The 17,865-nt window shown below is 32.4% G+C and overlaps 4 protein-coding genes across 5 annotated transcripts in view; 2 read left to right on the forward strand and 2 right to left on the reverse strand.

Moving 5' to 3' along the window:
- Positions 1-1,061: 1,061 nt before the first annotated feature.
- On the reverse strand, positions 1,062-4,434 carry LOC113402279 (uncharacterized). Its single transcript, XM_026642476.2, has 5 exons — positions 4,273-4,434; positions 3,754-3,901; positions 3,100-3,223; positions 1,909-2,094; positions 1,062-1,333 (listed from the first exon to the last, which is right to left on the reverse strand). Exons 1-5 carry the CDS (start codon positions 4,341-4,343, stop codon positions 1,167-1,169), a joined length of 696 nt encoding a protein of 231 aa, XP_026498261.1. The 5' UTR covers positions 4,344-4,434; the 3' UTR covers positions 1,062-1,166.
- A 431-nt stretch (positions 4,435-4,865) lies between these two features.
- On the reverse strand, positions 4,866-9,682 carry LOC113402251 (uncharacterized). Of its 2 annotated transcripts, none has more exons than XM_064218472.1 (4): positions 9,466-9,682; positions 8,393-8,538; positions 7,511-7,712; positions 4,866-6,532 (listed from the first exon to the last, which is right to left on the reverse strand). In XM_064218472.1, exons 1-4 carry the CDS (start codon positions 9,571-9,573, stop codon positions 6,440-6,442), a joined length of 549 nt encoding a protein of 182 aa, XP_064074542.1. In that variant the 5' UTR covers positions 9,574-9,682; the 3' UTR covers positions 4,866-6,439. The 2 variants fall into 2 exon arrangements, with proteins under 2 accessions (XP_064074542.1, XP_064074544.1); XM_064218474.1 differs by lacking the exon at positions 9,466-9,682 and adding an exon at positions 9,223-9,398.
- A 246-nt stretch (positions 9,683-9,928) lies between these two features.
- LOC113402250 (endoplasmic reticulum-Golgi intermediate compartment protein 2) lies at positions 9,929-11,778 on the forward strand. The gene has a single exon (XM_026642441.2). The coding sequence runs from the start codon at positions 10,027-10,029 to the stop codon at positions 11,188-11,190; it is 1,164 nt and encodes a 387-aa protein (XP_026498226.1). The 5' UTR covers positions 9,929-10,026; the 3' UTR covers positions 11,191-11,778.
- Positions 11,779-11,984: 206 nt separating this feature from the next.
- The window catches only part of LOC113402303 (uncharacterized), a 133,925-nt gene continuing 128,044 nt past the window's right edge, over positions 11,985-17,865 (forward strand). Inside the window, exon 1 of the mRNA XM_026642511.2 lies at positions 11,985-12,401. The gene's annotated coding sequence lies outside the window, so the exon portion shown is untranslated. The remainder of the gene's footprint in view (positions 12,402-17,865) is intronic.

Consider the following 17,865-nt stretch of genomic DNA (forward strand, 5'->3'; position numbering starts at 1 on the left):
ACAAATAATTAATTTTAAAGAGCGGAAAAACCTTACTGGCCTGTTTAGAGCCGCGCTGTGGCTCTATAAAAAAAAAACAAATGAAAATTGTGCGAACAGTCGTCACCAGTTTACAATGAAATTAAATCGAAACAAAATCTGTCATAGGTTCCAAATTTGTAAAAATCTGTTGAATAAACACGAAGTTTCGCGTGCGTCCCACTCGTATTATTTTATGTTTGAAAGCTTATAAGTATAGAATACAAGCAGTTTAAATTTCAAGTATTGATTTTGAATGAAAATATGATCTCAAAAGGCTGAGTAAGATCTACATTAGTAGTATTTGTAAGTTTGAGCAAATGAAATACTGTAAAATAATTGTAATTAATATAAACACAAATAAACCCTTTTACCGACGTAGTTGAAACGACGAAGGTTAGTATAAAGCGTTGAAAAATAAGGTAACTGTTCTAGGGTTTAATCTCTTGTTGTAGCGACGTCAGGAAGGTCGAGGCTTTCGTATCACGTCATAATAGTTTACATAATTTTATACTTAATATATGACTACAAAAGGTTTCTTATTGAAGTATCACGGGGCGACACGTTATTTTATCATGTAAGCATAGATTAGAAATAATAATCTAAGGGCAGTCCCTCACCGGGGAAAACCATATTATCGCGCTCAACATGACCGTCTCGTCCAACATTTTAAAGACAACTGAGAACTAACTCGACTGTTGCTTGTAGTTGAATGCTCAAAATAAAATCTTGATTGTTAAATTACACAGGTGAGTGTCGGTCCGGACGAGCGCCCCAAGATGCAAATAGCGAGTGAAGCCATCTATACTAGTGCTAGAAATGCGAAAGTAACTTTGTCCGTCTGTCTGATCTTTCAAGACACAAACCCTCAACCATATTAGTTGAGATTTGGTATGAAGCAAGCTTGTACTCCAAGGAAGATCTAGCACCTGACGACCAACCCCTATAACACGAGCGAAACCGCGACAACTGCTTTCATATAAGTGTGAGTTATATGAAACAAACAAATAATATAAGATATATTTTAATAACCCCTTCTAAACTACGTGTTTAACAAAATTTAGGGCCAAGCGTTGTGGCATCAGTATGAAATAATAACAAAATTTTAAGTACAGTAGTAAGACAAATATATAATTCCATTAAAAAAGTTAAATTCTATAGCAATAAATGTACGGATTCCGCCAACGACCGTATTTTGGTTCTTCTCGGGGTTTACCAAACGGACTTCTTTCAAGAACAACTTCAGCCAAGAGTCCGTGGCTCACTCCGTAGCTTGTGTCACCAGTGCGGACCCTTAGGATGCGACGGAGTTCCTCTGCAATGACAAATACTTTTAGACAAAATTATCTTTTCCAGAATCTGATTTCCTATTAACTAAAAATCTAGCAATACATAGATAGGTACTTATTAAAACATGCAATGGCAAAGTGCGAATTAGTTCGACTTAACTTCATATCGCACTCTTGCGGTCTTGAAAACAAACTTAATGTAATACGCCATTTGGATAAGTGTCTCCTATTTTTTTTAGTGTAGTCTAAGTCTGAGAATCTGTGGTGAGTTTTGGGTTCCTTCGTACAGAATAGCTCTTACAACACTTATTCTAGGAGAAAGACAGAAATTTCTAGAAGAAATTGATAGATAATTTCTTTTTTTTTAAATAGCCTTTATGAGCCCATTTTTTCAGAATAATTATATCAATTGTTAGATCTTGGGCTTATAATTTTGTCGGGGGAAACTACTTTGTAGGGTGTAAGAATGGGTGTGTTACGAACCAAAGTAGTAAATATATTGTAAATTAAAGAACCTTATGGTTAAAAAACTTCTATAAATCTTAATAAATAGCTTATCCTCTATAGCTAAAGAAAATTAGTTTAATGAGGTTATGATTACTTTGTAAAGATGGATCAAATTTAGGTTTCATGGACAATGTAGAGGGTGGATCCTTGTATTTTTCCGGTTTTGGATGCCTGTACGAGCCCTTTTGGCTAGTGTCTGGAATGTAGATGTCGTCAGGTAAACGCAGAGTTTGAAGGGCACGAGCCCGTCTAGCAAGGTTTACTGACATGAAGGGAAGCTCTGAAAAAAAACTTTTACTTGAATAATTGAGATGGTCGAAGAGTTTAATGCAGACAAGTTTGCATGTTTTTTTGGTGATTATATTTCATCTACTGCTCGGTGACGTGGACAATACTTTAGAAGACATGGACCTGTCTCTTGAAATTCCGTCATATATCAACCTGAAGCGAGACGGTACGGTGCATTTGAGTTCTGCATACATTGGGCAACTTATAGTGATACATTGTAGATAAAGCCCGATTTAAGTAAGGACATCTTGGAATACAAGCCCGCGGTATCCAAGAGTAGTCCTCACCTCAGTGAGTTTTCAATAAGAAAACATATTTCCACGAATGAACTATTTTAATGTAATATATTATGTATAGATATAGTAACTTACAAGTAATTCTATGTAAATGTATCTACATAATTATGTTTGTTAAAATAATTAAATTTTTCCTGCAATCAATTGTTCAAAAACCCGAATAAAAGAAATTGTTCAAATGAATTGAAAAATAATTACAGGCTTCCGCTTTGTTGCCTAAGGGCCTTCAGATCTCTCTATCCATCCCTGAGGACAGAGGAATAGGATCCAATCTTTGTCTTAACAAGAGTGTTTGTGTATCAGTAGGAATTTAATTTAGAAACAAAAATATTTATCAATCTATGACGGGGTGTTTTTAGTGAAGATTTTGGTCTTTATCCTGTCTGCTTATAAAATCTTTCAATTAGTAAAAACGTTATAAATAACACAGGAATAGTTAGTAAACATACTGTGATTATTTAATTTTCAAACACCTTTCAACAAACCTTTAAATATAACCAATTCTAAAATTAATTTATAACAAAACTCGAACGAGTTTCGTTTCCGAATCCGGGTTCTTTCTCGATGTTTGGTGAGCACCAAGAAAGACCGAAAAAGACCTCGCGATTGTGAAATTGTGGCGAGCGTTAATGAAAAACGCGTGTTCGGACTAAGGTAAGTAGTTACCCGATTAAAACATTTATTTGGTCAATTAGACGTACCTCTAGAACAGTACTTAGTAAGGTACTCGGTTCGCTTCAGATCTTGAATCTCATGTTCTATTGGCACTGGGTCAATATCTTTGGACATGTACATTTTTGTCAACTTGGGGTGATCTTCCTGGAACTGTTGAATTTTACGTTTTATGAGTTGCTAATTAGTATAAGAAATATATCAAATTATTAAAACGTGGTAAAATTGTCTATGTCTAAATCTCATTGTATTTCGTTGTTTAATGCCGGAGTACTCTGTTATAATACATATAAAATAATTAAATGAATGAATGACTTGATTAAATACATATATAATATATAGTAACTTTATATTTAAAATTTATAATAGACAAAGTAACTTCATTATTGCTCTTGTGTTATCATCGTCACATTTATTGTATCACGTCTAATTACAATATATCTAGCCCCTACTCTAGCCTTCTGGCTAACATTCAAATACAATGACACTTAGACATACACAATTTTACTACTTATTACTAAAGTCTTATTACGAAGTCTTAACGACATGACAAGCTACCGAGAGATTGTGTACGTAGTAGTAACTAGGAACACAAGTACGACTTGCAATCATTCTATACCTACTTGAATAAAAAATATTATGCAATATACTAAAAAACATTGATAAGGTTTTTAAATGTTTACCCTCTCGACAGCCTTCTTGTAATACTCGAAGTCTACCGGACAGAGGACATCGGGACTCTTGCGTGGCTGCTCCCTTGGTTTCAAGAAGTCCCGACTGAGTCCAACGATCAGGCAATCGTCATCTATAGCTTTCCGCCGAGGACTCATGCTAAAATTTTAATTTTCGATGAAAAATCAAATGAATTGAATGACAAAATGAAAAGTCTTATCAAACGCATAGATAAAGATTTTTTTAATTTCACTGCTATTTTTTTAGAAAAAAGCCCTCAAACATACACTCTTGCAGGTCTTGGGGTGTTTTTCTGAGTGTTAAGTGGCCTATGTATGAAGTCAAAAGTTAAGCGATCTTTATTCTAAATCCGTCCAGCCGTTTTTGGTTGGGTAACATGCATGAAATTTTTCACATTTTTTATAAGTAAGATTATTAAAAAAATAAATATAAATATTTTTTATATAGAATATAAACGATTTTCATCATTGTATTAAACTAGACTTAGAAAAAATATTATTGCATCTCACGGTTTATCTTTTTTAACAAAATCTTCCATGTATACAGACTTGAACTCGATTTCTCCGTCGAAAACAGACATGTTTTAAAATAAAAATAAGTTTAAAATAATAGTAATTTCTTATAAATGGTCATGTACAAAATTTGTTGGTTATGTGACATTCGACACTGTAAGGAGTATTACACAAAGAGTATGTAGGCTTCCCACGGAGGTTCTCAGTTTTTAAATAGTATCGAGTGGCTAGAGATGCCCGATATGGTACAGCACTATACGATATATATATATGGTAATCGTAAATCGTAATACCATATAATAAATCATGTAATAAGTAATAACATAATTATGATAAACAGTGACATTGAAAATGTTGTTATCCGTAATAAGAGACCATTTGTACTTTGATCAAATTGTTTATAGAATAAAAGTTGCTGGGTTTTGTTTAGACTCATTCGGTACGATTACGATACGATATATCGATACAATAGATTTGTTATGATTACACAAAATATAATCTATGTATTAAAAATATAGCAACAAACAAATTACTAAAAAATATTCAAGCATCTATGCGCTTATTTTGAATTAAATAAGTAAAACGAAGGGTAATACAAATTTATTTATTTAATTTTAAGGTACATCTATAATGGCATTATAATCAACATATTCTGATATAATCTGCGAATAACATAAAAGATTACAATGAACTTAACATTCTTAGTAGACACAGCCTTATTATCTAAAGAAAACGTTTTTTGTAGAAAAATCAAATGAAAATTTGAGCTCTATTGGTTATTGTGAATCAAAAGATGAACGAAACAAACAGTGTCGTCCTTTTCTACTTTATTACTTAAGAAAAGGACAACCTGAACTGTCAAACTGTCAAGTGCTAAATGTCAAGTTGATGATGGGTTGAAGTTACATCGAACATGTCGTTATGACGTCATTTCAGTACTTTTGTCATAAAGTGGAAGTCACGTACAATTTTTATAATAAATCATTTTTAATTTAGTCACGTGGTTCTCAGTTTATTGCCACATACTTGAAATTATATTTCCCATATAACCATACAAACAGATTGATTTGGCAAATACTTAAATTTAGTTGCATTACTGATTATAACAATTCATAATATTTCATGCAAAATCACTGTTTTTAATTTACATCAAAATTTATACACACATTATATAATAACACTGTTTCTAAGCAATTGAAATATACAATTTTTATAAAATTACAAAATCAATGCTTATGAAATTAATTACAATTATAATATGTATTTCGTGATCGGAACAAAACATACTATATTATAAAATCGCTCCTAAAAATTTTCCAGTAAAAAAACTATAGGAGTTGCATTATAACATTGATATGATACAAGAAAAGGCACAAGGCGTGTTACACACGATCGTTTTAAGACGCCATATTTAAAAAACGAATTATTGCGAACTATGTCACACAATTGAAGCATTTTAAAACCATCGTGGGTATATGCTTCTAAATATCACATAGCATATCAAAATTACTAAAAAAAATTAACGAAATATTAACATTTTTTTTTTTTTATACAAAAATGTAGATATTACTTTTTTCCAGTAAATGTCAATTGCATCGATGGATGACGTTGTTACAGCCGTCCGTTGATGACTACCGTTAACATGTAGTTGAAATAAGCAGAAGCACACGTAAAATCAAACGAGATAAATATTTATATTATGTATTTAACATTTAATATCAATTGTCCATTTACACTGCCCTTCGATTTATATAAAAACTATTTCACAACACTTTTCAACTTGGGAATAAGGGTTTTGATTGTTGCACGTTGAAAAAAAAAACGGATCCAACAAATCTATCTCAATAAAATAAAAAATGTTACATAAACTGATTTATTTAATAATGTAATCATAAGTATGACCGAAGTTAAATTTATAAGAATATTTCAAAATATTGCTTTATATATAGGGTCAAAAAATAATAGTTTTAGCTTGGAAAATGATAATTATTGAAAATGATACTCCATTATGAACCTATGGGAAACATTAGTCAAAACCACATCATCCCATACCCAATGTACTCCATTTCCGATTCGATTCCCCAGCCTCCTCAAATATTAAATGAATCGAATGCAGTGTAAGTCAGTATCGTTCGTCCTCGGACATGGAGGCGGAACTCCTTTGCTATGGAACCCTGAACGCTACCACCAAGTCCTCGTGATGTTCTACCCGCAGTTCCGAAATGGCGGATGCGGCTTTTTTGACGGCATTTGTTATCTGGAAATAAAAATTCAAATAATTACTCAACTGCAACAATTCTAGTCGATTCAAATGGCAGGTGTAAGATAAAAGATTAGTAAACAATTTTAACGTCAGCATGATTGAGCGGTTATCAAAATTATCAATGGTATTCATTATGAATTCGTGAAGAAATGGATTTTTGTACAGGTATATACATAGGTGCCATAGACAATGGCGTTGTAAGAAATATTAACCATTCCTTACCTCGCTAATGTGCCACCAACTAAGCAACCTCATTCACTCATTCATCCTTCCGACCGGAACACAACAATACTGGGTACTGCTGTTTGGCGGTAGAATATCTTATGAGTATACCACGTAAAGTAAGTTGTTGTCATTGATAATTGAGTGCAAAGTAGAACTTTTATTTTTTTATTTTCAATATATATTTAGTATAGTTGTGTTCTCGTTTGAAGGATAAGTGAGCCAAAGCAAGGATTTGCGATAAAAGAATGGTTAATGTTAATAACAGGGTCTATGCCTATGGTGACTTACCAAATGGCTCATCCACACACATATTTAATTTAAAAAAAATACGGTGCATTTTTTATCGAAATACAATATATTCTCATTCACATAATAACTACTTTCACTAAATAATTTGAAAAAGGTACAAACTATAATGCCAAAAATGTAAATAAGGTTAAATATATTTTTTTTTCAATGCAAAAAATACCAAACTTGTTAAAATTTAATATAAAAAATTTTCATTCCAGTTTTGCTATATCTGTTTTGAGTGTGACATTGTGCCTGTTAAATTATGATAAATAATTTAAAAAGATAAGAGTAAGTACATGTTATCGAGCGTGAGTTAGTGCAAAAAGGGCCAAAGTACGTTTTTGAATACTGTATGTAATGGTTAATGTTCTCTCCAGCACCAATCTACGGACGGTGGTGACCACACAAGACGAGTCGGCCCTTTCGCCTATTATAGATGGCACCGGGGCGGCTCACCAGGTCCCTGTCGGCGGGCGCGAGGCTGGGCGCGGCGAGCAGCGCGCGGCGCAGCGCGGGCGGCAGGTCGGCCAGCAGGCGCGCGCGCGCGGGCGGCGGCAGCGCGGCGGCCGCGGCGCGCGCCGAGTACGTGCGCACGCGCTCGCTGTACGCGCCCGCCTCCAGCGAGTACGGGCCCAGCGCGCCCACGTCGATCACGTTGCTGGAACACGGTCGCCGGTGACGGTTAGTGGCTCATGGACCGCGAGATCGGCTCCGGATCATTCATTGGTTAAATAAAATGGTTTGGTATTTTCGTTCGAATCTCAGTGGCATCTCAGAGTCGAGGAGGTGGCGAGGGTGTCACTGTTTGAAGATGAATTTGTGTAAATCTAGACAGTAGTAAAAGACGCGATAAGGCGTACAGATTTTTCATTAATAGAATCATGTTTATCGAAGTTTTCATGGCCAAAGATTCAGGGCTGTCTTTGTTTTATTATTATATTAAAAAATTAATTCAGATAGAAAATATTTAAAAGTATTTTTTTCTTAGAAACGTTTCTATCTCGAAATCTTGTTAAAAAAAAAATCAATACTTATTCTTTAATATTTTGTTTTTGAAAATTTATCAAATAACTCCAAAATGAAGCAAGCTAATGAAATATATTATTATTACTTTTTAAGACTAAAAATTCGCGGTCAAAAGGTGACGCCGTAGGAATCCTTGTAGAAGAAGATAATGAAAGAAGGTAATGCTAATAGCATTTGGTCATGACCACTCTCCAATTCTATTGGATTGTGTTCCAAGTGAGTTTATTTATACAAACTCTGCATCTGCATCTGCATAATGACCCAAAGACATTGATGTCTTCAAAATAGGTTATATATTTAAAAATCTCTTACGTAGCAGTTTCATGCAGTATTCTATTGAGCGCACTCTGTTCATCTGGTTTGCGAGGTGGTGTCGAAGCGCAAGTGGTGGGCGATGGAGTCTCCTGTTGTTGCTCGGGCACCTCAAGGAGATGTGTTCTCTCATTGACTATATTTTCCTGGAAATATATAATGCTCTTTTATTAATTGTGTTTATTAAAACTCTTAGCTGTTACATTTTTATTCCAACATTGCATTGAATTTTATTGAATTCTATATTTTAAGATTGTTTTTAAAAAAATAAAAGAAAGACTTTTTTTCTAGACCAAAACACAAATAAAATTAAAATAAAAGCCACTGAAGTTGTCACTCACAACTTTGATGCATTTATTTTAATGTGTGTGATACAAAACAGTAAAACATGTATTAAATATATCTTTGCAACATATTATGTATATAAATTGCCACATACCATGATATATAAAAAAAAAATATTCTTACAACCTTTATAATTATATACTGTTATGAAATAGAACCATTTTCTGAACTGGGTTTAAGCAACACATTGTAAATGTTGTTATATAAAAGTCACTGAGTTTCCTCCACTCCTTAACAAATGTAATATTATGACTATGTAAAGTTATTATATTAACACCAATTAATAATAAATCAGTAAAATATAAATAAAACATTTTCCTTTTTATAATAACCATTAATTATAAAGTAAGGAAGCTATTGCGTTTTATGACCAAGGAAATTATCAATCTGCCTTACAATTAAAAACAATTTAAAAAAGGTATGATAATTGTTTATGTAAACAATAATAAAACATGTGACTAAAATTAAAGATAAACCATACACACATCGCACATTTCCAGGTTCACTATAAGAGATAAAAAGCCAGTCAACCGGGAATAGGCGATAACAATACTAAATAACACCTACGTTTGTAATCGGAAAACGTGTCATATGTCGTAGTATAGTATGTATGATTTTTTTTTTAAATAATTGCAATAGCTACACACAAAGAAAGGATTCGTATTATATTTACATTAATTAATTTTAATATCAATCATACGTGTGAATTAGATAAATTATTCCAATACCTGCGGATCAGTTTCCTTATGACATATACTGTAGCAGCAACCCATGACTGCGCTCTTCAATGAGCCGAAGCATGAATGCAGCAAACTTTCCTCGCCGTCAGTCTGCATAAATATTTTGTTAAGTTTATTGTCGTTATAAATAGAAAAATCCGTAATTCACATACGACAATTTTTATGTCTCGCACGTCACTTCACAACAGTTATTGACATTAGCTTGACATATTTTATGTCACTGTTAATGTCAAAAATACAGAGAATAATTAATATTTGCAATTGAATTCAACTATTTAGATATAATTTAATTACATATACACCTAAATATATAAAATATTCAATCATAATATAATAACTAATTTGAAAGGTGTTTAGTTTAAGAAGTGTAATATATATTTTATCTACATTTTAATCTGTACTAATGTCACTTTAAATATATTTGTCAAAACTTTGACAAAACCTATTGTCATCAATTGCAAATCAAAAACACGTCAACACTTAGATAGCGTTTAGTATCTATTTTCTCAGTAGACTGTATTTTATAAAATACAATATCTTGAATAAAAGATGATCAGATATCGTGGCAAAAAGAAGGTTATAGATAAGGTGAAAGAATTAGATGCTTTCTCCAAAGTTCCTGAAGAATACGTAGACAGTACGCCGGTCGGCGGAACCTTTTCAGTAATAACGTTTTTTATTATTATGTGGCTGGTTTATAGCGAAGTTTCTTTCTTTCTAGATAGCAATTTAGTGTTTAGATTTATGCCTGATACGGATATGGACGAGAAATTAAGAATAAACATAGATATTACTGTTGCCATGCCGTGTTTGAATATCGGTGCCGATATACTGGATTCTACGTCTCAAAGCGTCTTTGGATTTGGAGAGTTACAAGAGGAAGATACATGGTGGGAACTGACGCAGGAGCAACAAGTCGCATTTGATTCTGTCAAGTTTTTCAATTCATATTTAAGAGAAGAATATCATTCCATTTGGCACTTGCTATGGAAGAAAGGTCACGGATCAGTCAGAATGACTGTACCTAAGCGAAAAACTAAGCCAAATCGCCGGCCTGATGCCTGTCGATTACATGGTGTTCTTACATTAAATAAAGTTTCTGGAAACTTCCACATAACTGTTGGAAAAAGTTTACATCTACCCAGGGGTCATATACATGTGAATATGCTTTTTGATGACACACCTCAAAATTTCAGTCACAGAATAAACAGGCTAAGCTTCGGCAGTCCTGCTAATGGAATTATATACCCTTTAGAAGGAGATGAAAAAATTGCAGTTGATGAAAATATGCTATACCAATACTTTTTGGAAGTAGTGCCGACAGATATAGATACCACATTTGAATCAATTAAGACATTTCAGTATTCTGTAAAAGAACTACAAAGACCCATAAGTCACAGCTCTGGCTCTCATGGAGTTCCGGGAGTATTTTTCAAATATGACATGGCCGCATTGAAGATTCAAGTTTATCAAGAGAGGGAAAACTTATTACAATTTATGCTGCGTTTATTTTCTATTATTGGTGGCATTTATGTAATAATAGGATTTATTAATACTGTAGTGTTGGCACTTCGGGCAGGATTATCAAATACTGTAACAGCTGAGCATGTAAAAAAAAAAGATTATCAATCAGCACCATCTACTCCGGTCCAAAAAAATCCTTTACTCATAACACCAGATTTAAATATGTCTTTAAATCTAATAAAACAATGACATTGATCGTAACTAAATAAAGTAGGTAGTTAACTGATTTCTGTATATAAGAATGTTTTAATTGATAAATTTAATTTTATAAAATTTAATACAGTAAATTTTTTTCTAGTATATATTTGATAATTCTAAAATGTGATCTGCTATTTTAAATTACTTTTTTTTATAAATTAACTTATTTTGTATAAAATTTTATTTGATCAATCATGTTTTAATATTTTCAATGCCTTTACGTAAGTCACGTCATGTATTTTTTTTATATATATACATATTTTACACTTTATCTTATCAATAAGTATAGAGTATGAATACTTTATAATATAATAAGGGTAATATTTGTACAGTCTATAACAAAAATAAATATTGCTATTTTGTAAATATAATATACTTAAGCTTATGTTTTGAAAGTAATAATGAACAATTAGAAATTATAACAGTATTGTATAATTTTATTATTCGAATATTTTTAAATAGGAGTTTTATGTTATGTATCCCAATAATCTTTTGTAATATCTAAAATAACTTAATAATAATGTTGTATAATGTTCTAAATGATATAAAACTTAAAAAAATAAATTGATTGAGACTGGATTGCAGGTGTTTTGTTTAAAAGAAGTTTAAATTTGCGTATTTCATACTAAAGGGTGCCGCTCCATTGGTGAACGGTGCGATATTTCCTCGCTCTATCACACTCATATATTTAATATTCTCTTTCTCTTTCAATCACCGCTCCTCCGAATGTCGTTTTGTTCTCATCACGACGACGATTGACGAACGAACTGCGAAGTGCGACTGCGATGCGAACCATTCGCGCGGCGGCGTCGCCAGTAAATGACGTGTCGTAGCGTTCGAACGCTAAACGATATCCGAAAAGTTTCAACTTAAAACTTGTGGCCCATTATATTAAAATAAACAACTATATAGCTGACGATCCTTCAGCAGTGCGGTGCATCTGAGTGAAAAGTAGTGTCAGTGAAGTGTATAGTTTTTTTTTAGTAATTTCAATTTACCGTTTCAATTGAACGTTACTGTTTTGTTCAACAAAAAGCGCGTAATAACAAGCCGCGCTGAACGCAAGAGAGGGCCGTATATGGTTAAGTTGATTCTTCGGGCTGGCGACCACCGGTGAAAGTAGACCTTTGTTAAGTTCATAAGGACACGAGCCAATTGCAACTAACTCGAAACGACGTTTCGTGTGTAGTTGCGACGGGAAGGTGAGTGGCATTTCGCTCAAAATTGCCTACTTAATTTGCGAAGTACAGTTATCTTTATCACGAGGCTCACATCATAACTTAATACAGTCAGAGCTTATGATACAACTAATTAATACTTGACACTGTTTAAGTTAAGCTTGTTAAATCAACTAAAATTTCATTCAAAAATCAATATGCCATTAGCAAATTTTATTAGCTTTAATGTAACAGCTGAATGTTCCAAACGACGATACCATTCATACTATGGCTGACTGGCTGTAGGTCAGTGCCCTGTACCCTACCTGTTGACTCGTTCCCTGCCTAGCCGGTTCTCCCACACTGCCTGCGGGTAACTGAAAAAATATGTCAGGTTTCCGAACTGACATTGATAAATAAATCTTTTTTTTTTTATAAACATTGAACGAAAGTCGTAAAAACGTGTACATAACTTACGTCTCAATGTCGAGACATGTCCATGTAATCTTTGCAAACACGATGCGTCATGTGCATAACTCTTGGGGTTATTAATTAAGTTTGTTTTTAAGATAGTATAATATAAGTATGATACTTTTATGAACATTAATTAGAATTTAGGATGTCATTTTATATTTGTTAATTTTTTCGTTTATATTTCAAACTGAATTAATTGAGTAATCTGTAAAAAAATAACTAGTATCAATAGACAAAAATCAATTATAAAAATATGATATGATTGTTACATTTAATATAATCTTAACGATCTTAAAATAAATAAAATAACTTTCATTAGAACAATATTTTCTCTGAACTTTATCGAAAGAATAAATAAAGAATAATATTACCTATATCCACTAAATTTATTAAGTTACTAAAATTTGAAAAGGTTGTTTAATCAGTAGGAGGAATCTTACATTTGGCGTATAACAAATAATAATTATACACATATTAAAATATATACTTATGTATTTTCTAAGATACATTAAAAATAAAACGTCAACGTAAACTTATTAAATATACAAAATTCAGTGATTTTACTGGTCTGGTCTGGTAATTACGTAAAATATTTTTTCGCTTTCATGAAACTACTTTTCTTGTTAGTTTTGTTGTTTCATTAGTTCTTATTGTTATTACATATCTTGATTGAAACGATTCCCTCCTGACCATTTGAAACAATAAATACTTACTGTAAAATTGTTTATAAAAACGAGTAAATGAGATATTTATTTCTGAGCCGGTGGGTAACTTCAGACAATCGATAAGCATGTGTAATGGTTTTATGGGTTGTATATATTACATAAAAGAATTGTTTTGTATTGGCTTAAACAAAGCTAAGCACTAATAATAAATGTAGTTGAATTGTTCGGTAAAGGTCCCAGTAATGTGAATAGAGCTACTGAAATACATAATATACGAGACGATAAAATGTGTCGGTCTGATTTAATTTGAACCAGCTCTGAGATCGAGAAGAAGATATACAACATTGTAGACGAATACAGGCTGCATATAATGTAATAATAATACAATTATCATATCTAGTGTGTTAGACCACGTGTTATATTTTATAACTTGGATTTAAGTTATTTAAGTAATGTCTGTCTAGTAGCACTTTGAGACTTACAGAGAGGGATTCAAAACCCGAAAAAATAAAATAAAGTTTTGCTTTATTTAAAGTTATTGTTGACTAAAAATATTGTTAGTTTGAAATCTCTAAAAGACAATAACTGTTAATCAGAGGACACTAGGTACATGCAAAAAGCAAAGCTGTATGCTATCAGTTAAAAATTATACAAAAAAATAATTATTATTACACTAAAAATAAATTGATAATAAACAATTTCAAATCACTCTTGATATGAAATTAGTGATTAATGTTTGACGCGTCGACAATTATACTGATCGTATCTTAGCTTCACATCTGATAAGTGAATACTTGTGACTAGGAAGTACATTGGAAGATCAAAGTTTCTCGTTTGTCACTCCGAACAGGATAATCTCAAAAATTTTAAAAATTACCGCCCAGATTTCATACGATTTTCACCAATGGATCAAGTGATTCACGAGGAAGCTTTGTATATATGATGATTATTGAATATGTCGGCTTTAATGACATGCGATACGTAAACTAGTAGACTAATATATTACAATATAATTACACTTTTACACCCTCCTGTAGGTATAGTCCCGACTACCCACAGCTTGTCGGGACTATAATTTATTATCTATTACATAACATAACATCGTTTCTAAATCAAAATACATTTTAGTTTATAGTACAGTACAGGTACAACTATTACTTCAGTATATATTGCACACAAAATTAAATTACGCAAGACGTCCGCAAGACGTCGCAACGTTGCTAGTAGATGTGCAAAATGAAGGTAAAAGATATAAAAAATGATCTAAATAAAGTACCTAAATATCATTGAATTATTAAATGACAATTCAAAGTTATACTTGCTTCTGGTTTTATTTCATTTGATTTACTTTTTCCTGTAAATAAGTGTTCTTTCCAAACGTTTGTTCAACAGTTAATTTCTGAAATAACTATTCGCTTCACATAAGATGCAAAGGATGTACTTCGATTGTTTTTAAATCCTTGTCACATTGGAATATAAAGTATGATTCATCTGCGACTTTGTTTCATTCAACTCATATCCTTACCTTCCTCGTTGGTCCTAGGTAACCTAGGTAGGTCGAAAAAGAGTTGGTTGTTTGCCAATGTGGCATGTTGGCTTGTGCCAATGTGGGTTAATTACTTTTGGGTATTTGGTCCCTTGAGCCTAGGTGTTAGCATTGTTTAAACACGAGTGTCACGCTGTCGTGTCAGAATTGTAATCTCATTGGATGTCATCTCAATGCGAGAGAGTATAAAGATGGCACCTGCGCTTGTCCGAAATCGGTCAGCAGGTTATCATTTGTTTCAAAATTTAAAGCAACTTTTGTTCAAGATAAATATATGTATATTTCATATGGCTTCATTAATGTAATTACAACCAGAAATATTGGAATTAAGAGTCTGTTATCTCGACGATTGTTTGTTTTCATTAATTACCTTGTAAATATTCGGAATGTTGAACAAAGTGATAAGTTATCACCATTTCTGAAAGACAGTATTTACAAATATGTTTGCACCTCTTGCAGTTATATTATAACGTTAACTTTGTAGCAGATTTCAAGGCTTGCAGATTCAAAAGACCAATTCAGAACAGTTCAAGGAGTATGTGTTTGCATATCTTGAATGCAGATACGGATATGTATAACATGACAGGTTTAATTGGGCGATATTTTTTTATAATTAGTTAGACATTTTAACACTGTGAAAAAATTTAACAAATTTGTTATTACAATATAGTTTATTGATTTTGATGACTTACCCTTAAATCTAATAGAAAAAAACAGCTCTGTAATATCAATTTTATAATAAAAAAAAAAACTTATATATCTTACAAATCCATTAAAGGTTAGGTAAAATTTAAGCGTTACTATTTTATTTGTTCCTAAAAATTTAAGTTTTTTCTCATTTTTTGTACTGGCAACTTTGTTCCGTGGACCTCCCGGGCAGCTCTCAATCCGATATTTACTTAGGATGAGAAATACATGAAAGGTAACTATTAATGTTAAAGTGTAATCAAAGTATTTATATGCAAGTTGTTTTTTTAGCAATTATATATGTCTGAGCCAATATTCAATGCATGACTTTATTTATCGATGCAATCGCGTAGAAATAATTAATCAGTATTTAGCTTCATCAGTAATTATTTGTTATAAGAAAGTATTTCCAGATTATTCCAAGGAAGTCGTATGCGTGTATGTCTAGATGATATACATACGTATATAATGTATTTATGTATATTATCTAGACAGAAAATAATTTGAAATGTAATGCCGTTTGTCATGATACGTGTACATATTTTATACATGTACCTACCTAAAATGTAAATACATGATCTTCGTCGACATCTAAGTTAAAACGTGCGTCTAGCCGCCATCATTCTCACCACTCAATAATCCTTGAAGGCGTGAAAACGAAACGGTCTCGTTTATTTAAAGCGCAGGATGCTGGATGCGGGTAAAGAGTGGGAACGGTTTCAGTAATACGATCCGTACACTCGTTAGACAAAGCGAGCTTCTTGTGAGATTCCGTTCGAAAACGATAGTGAATAAGAATAGACCACTTCACTTGGTACTTTATATATACCTTTCACTAACATTTCATGTCCTTTCTCATGACGATCGACTTCCAGCCGCTGGATCCCGATTGAGTCCTTTGGGCCTTGTCGCTCTAAACAGAGACTAGGCAACTGTTTGAATATAGCGCACGAGTGTAAAAAAAACAAAAGTTTTTATTCTTTGCCACAGTATACATAGCATATTTAAGGTTGGGTCACTCTAGTGAGCATGATACATAATCGCGTCAGAGGGACCCACTCTGCCATAACGTCGTGTGTTATATAATCAACAAAAGAATAAAGAAACTTTTAATTAATATAAATAAAGTCTTTATCACCTCTGCAACTTCAATTTTTATTTATTTTACCTCTGTAACTCCTAAGGCGAATTTCTCTATAAGTCGAAAACTCTATAACTATTTTTTTGGCGTCTCCCTTGATGTTCGACTTATACGAGGTTCTAATGTATATACAAAAAATAACTAAAAATCGAAATGAACCGTTAATGAGGTACGATTACGTTTTTATACTTAAAAAAATAAAAGCATTACAAAATAAAACAATTACGTAAAAAATTGCCCGAACGAAGAATAACGTCTTGTCTCTTGTGCGAATATTTCAATGGATTAAATAATTTCACCGTTACTGCATGTGTATTGTTCGGTTCGGCAATAATGGCCTTCGAGTATTATGTTAGTGGGGTAACAAAGTGTATTTCAAACAACAATGGAGGTTGCGCTAGTCATCCAAGAGTTAAACAAAAGGCTTTTGAAACATGCGTGCATCCACATCTGTGGTTTCTGCACCTATTCGCTTAAACGTTGTCAACAACAGACCTTAGTGTGGCATATTGTGTAAGAGAAATTCTAGGAAACGAAATAAGTTAGTTGATGTAACTTTGAACGCATATATCTTTATATGTATTGATATTTGAATAAATGAATAGAAATTAAAGTTTAAATCAGTATCACTATTATTTTTAATAGCGCTTTAATGTTTAACATCATTTGAAACATTAATTCGAAATATTTATAGAATCAAAATGTAATTAATTGTTATTATATCTATATTCTGCCACTTCATACCTATTATATCTATATTATATACTAGTTTTTGCCCGCGGATTCGATTGTACTTTAGGAGCCTATGTATTATTCTGATACATAAGCTACATTATTGTAAATTTCCATTAATCAAATCAAAATTATTTTATTCAAGTAGGCTTTTGCAAGCACTTTGAATCGTCATTTACAAACTATATTAAGGGAAGCTACCACCGGTTCGGACTATAGATTCTACCGAGAATAACCGGCAAGAATCGAAATTAAAATGAATTA

The sequence above is a fragment of the Vanessa tameamea genome, chromosome 22, assembly GCF_037043105.1.
Source record: "Vanessa tameamea isolate UH-Manoa-2023 chromosome 22, ilVanTame1 primary haplotype, whole genome shotgun sequence".
Classification (NCBI taxonomy): Eukaryota; Metazoa; Arthropoda; class Insecta; order Lepidoptera; family Nymphalidae; genus Vanessa; species Vanessa tameamea.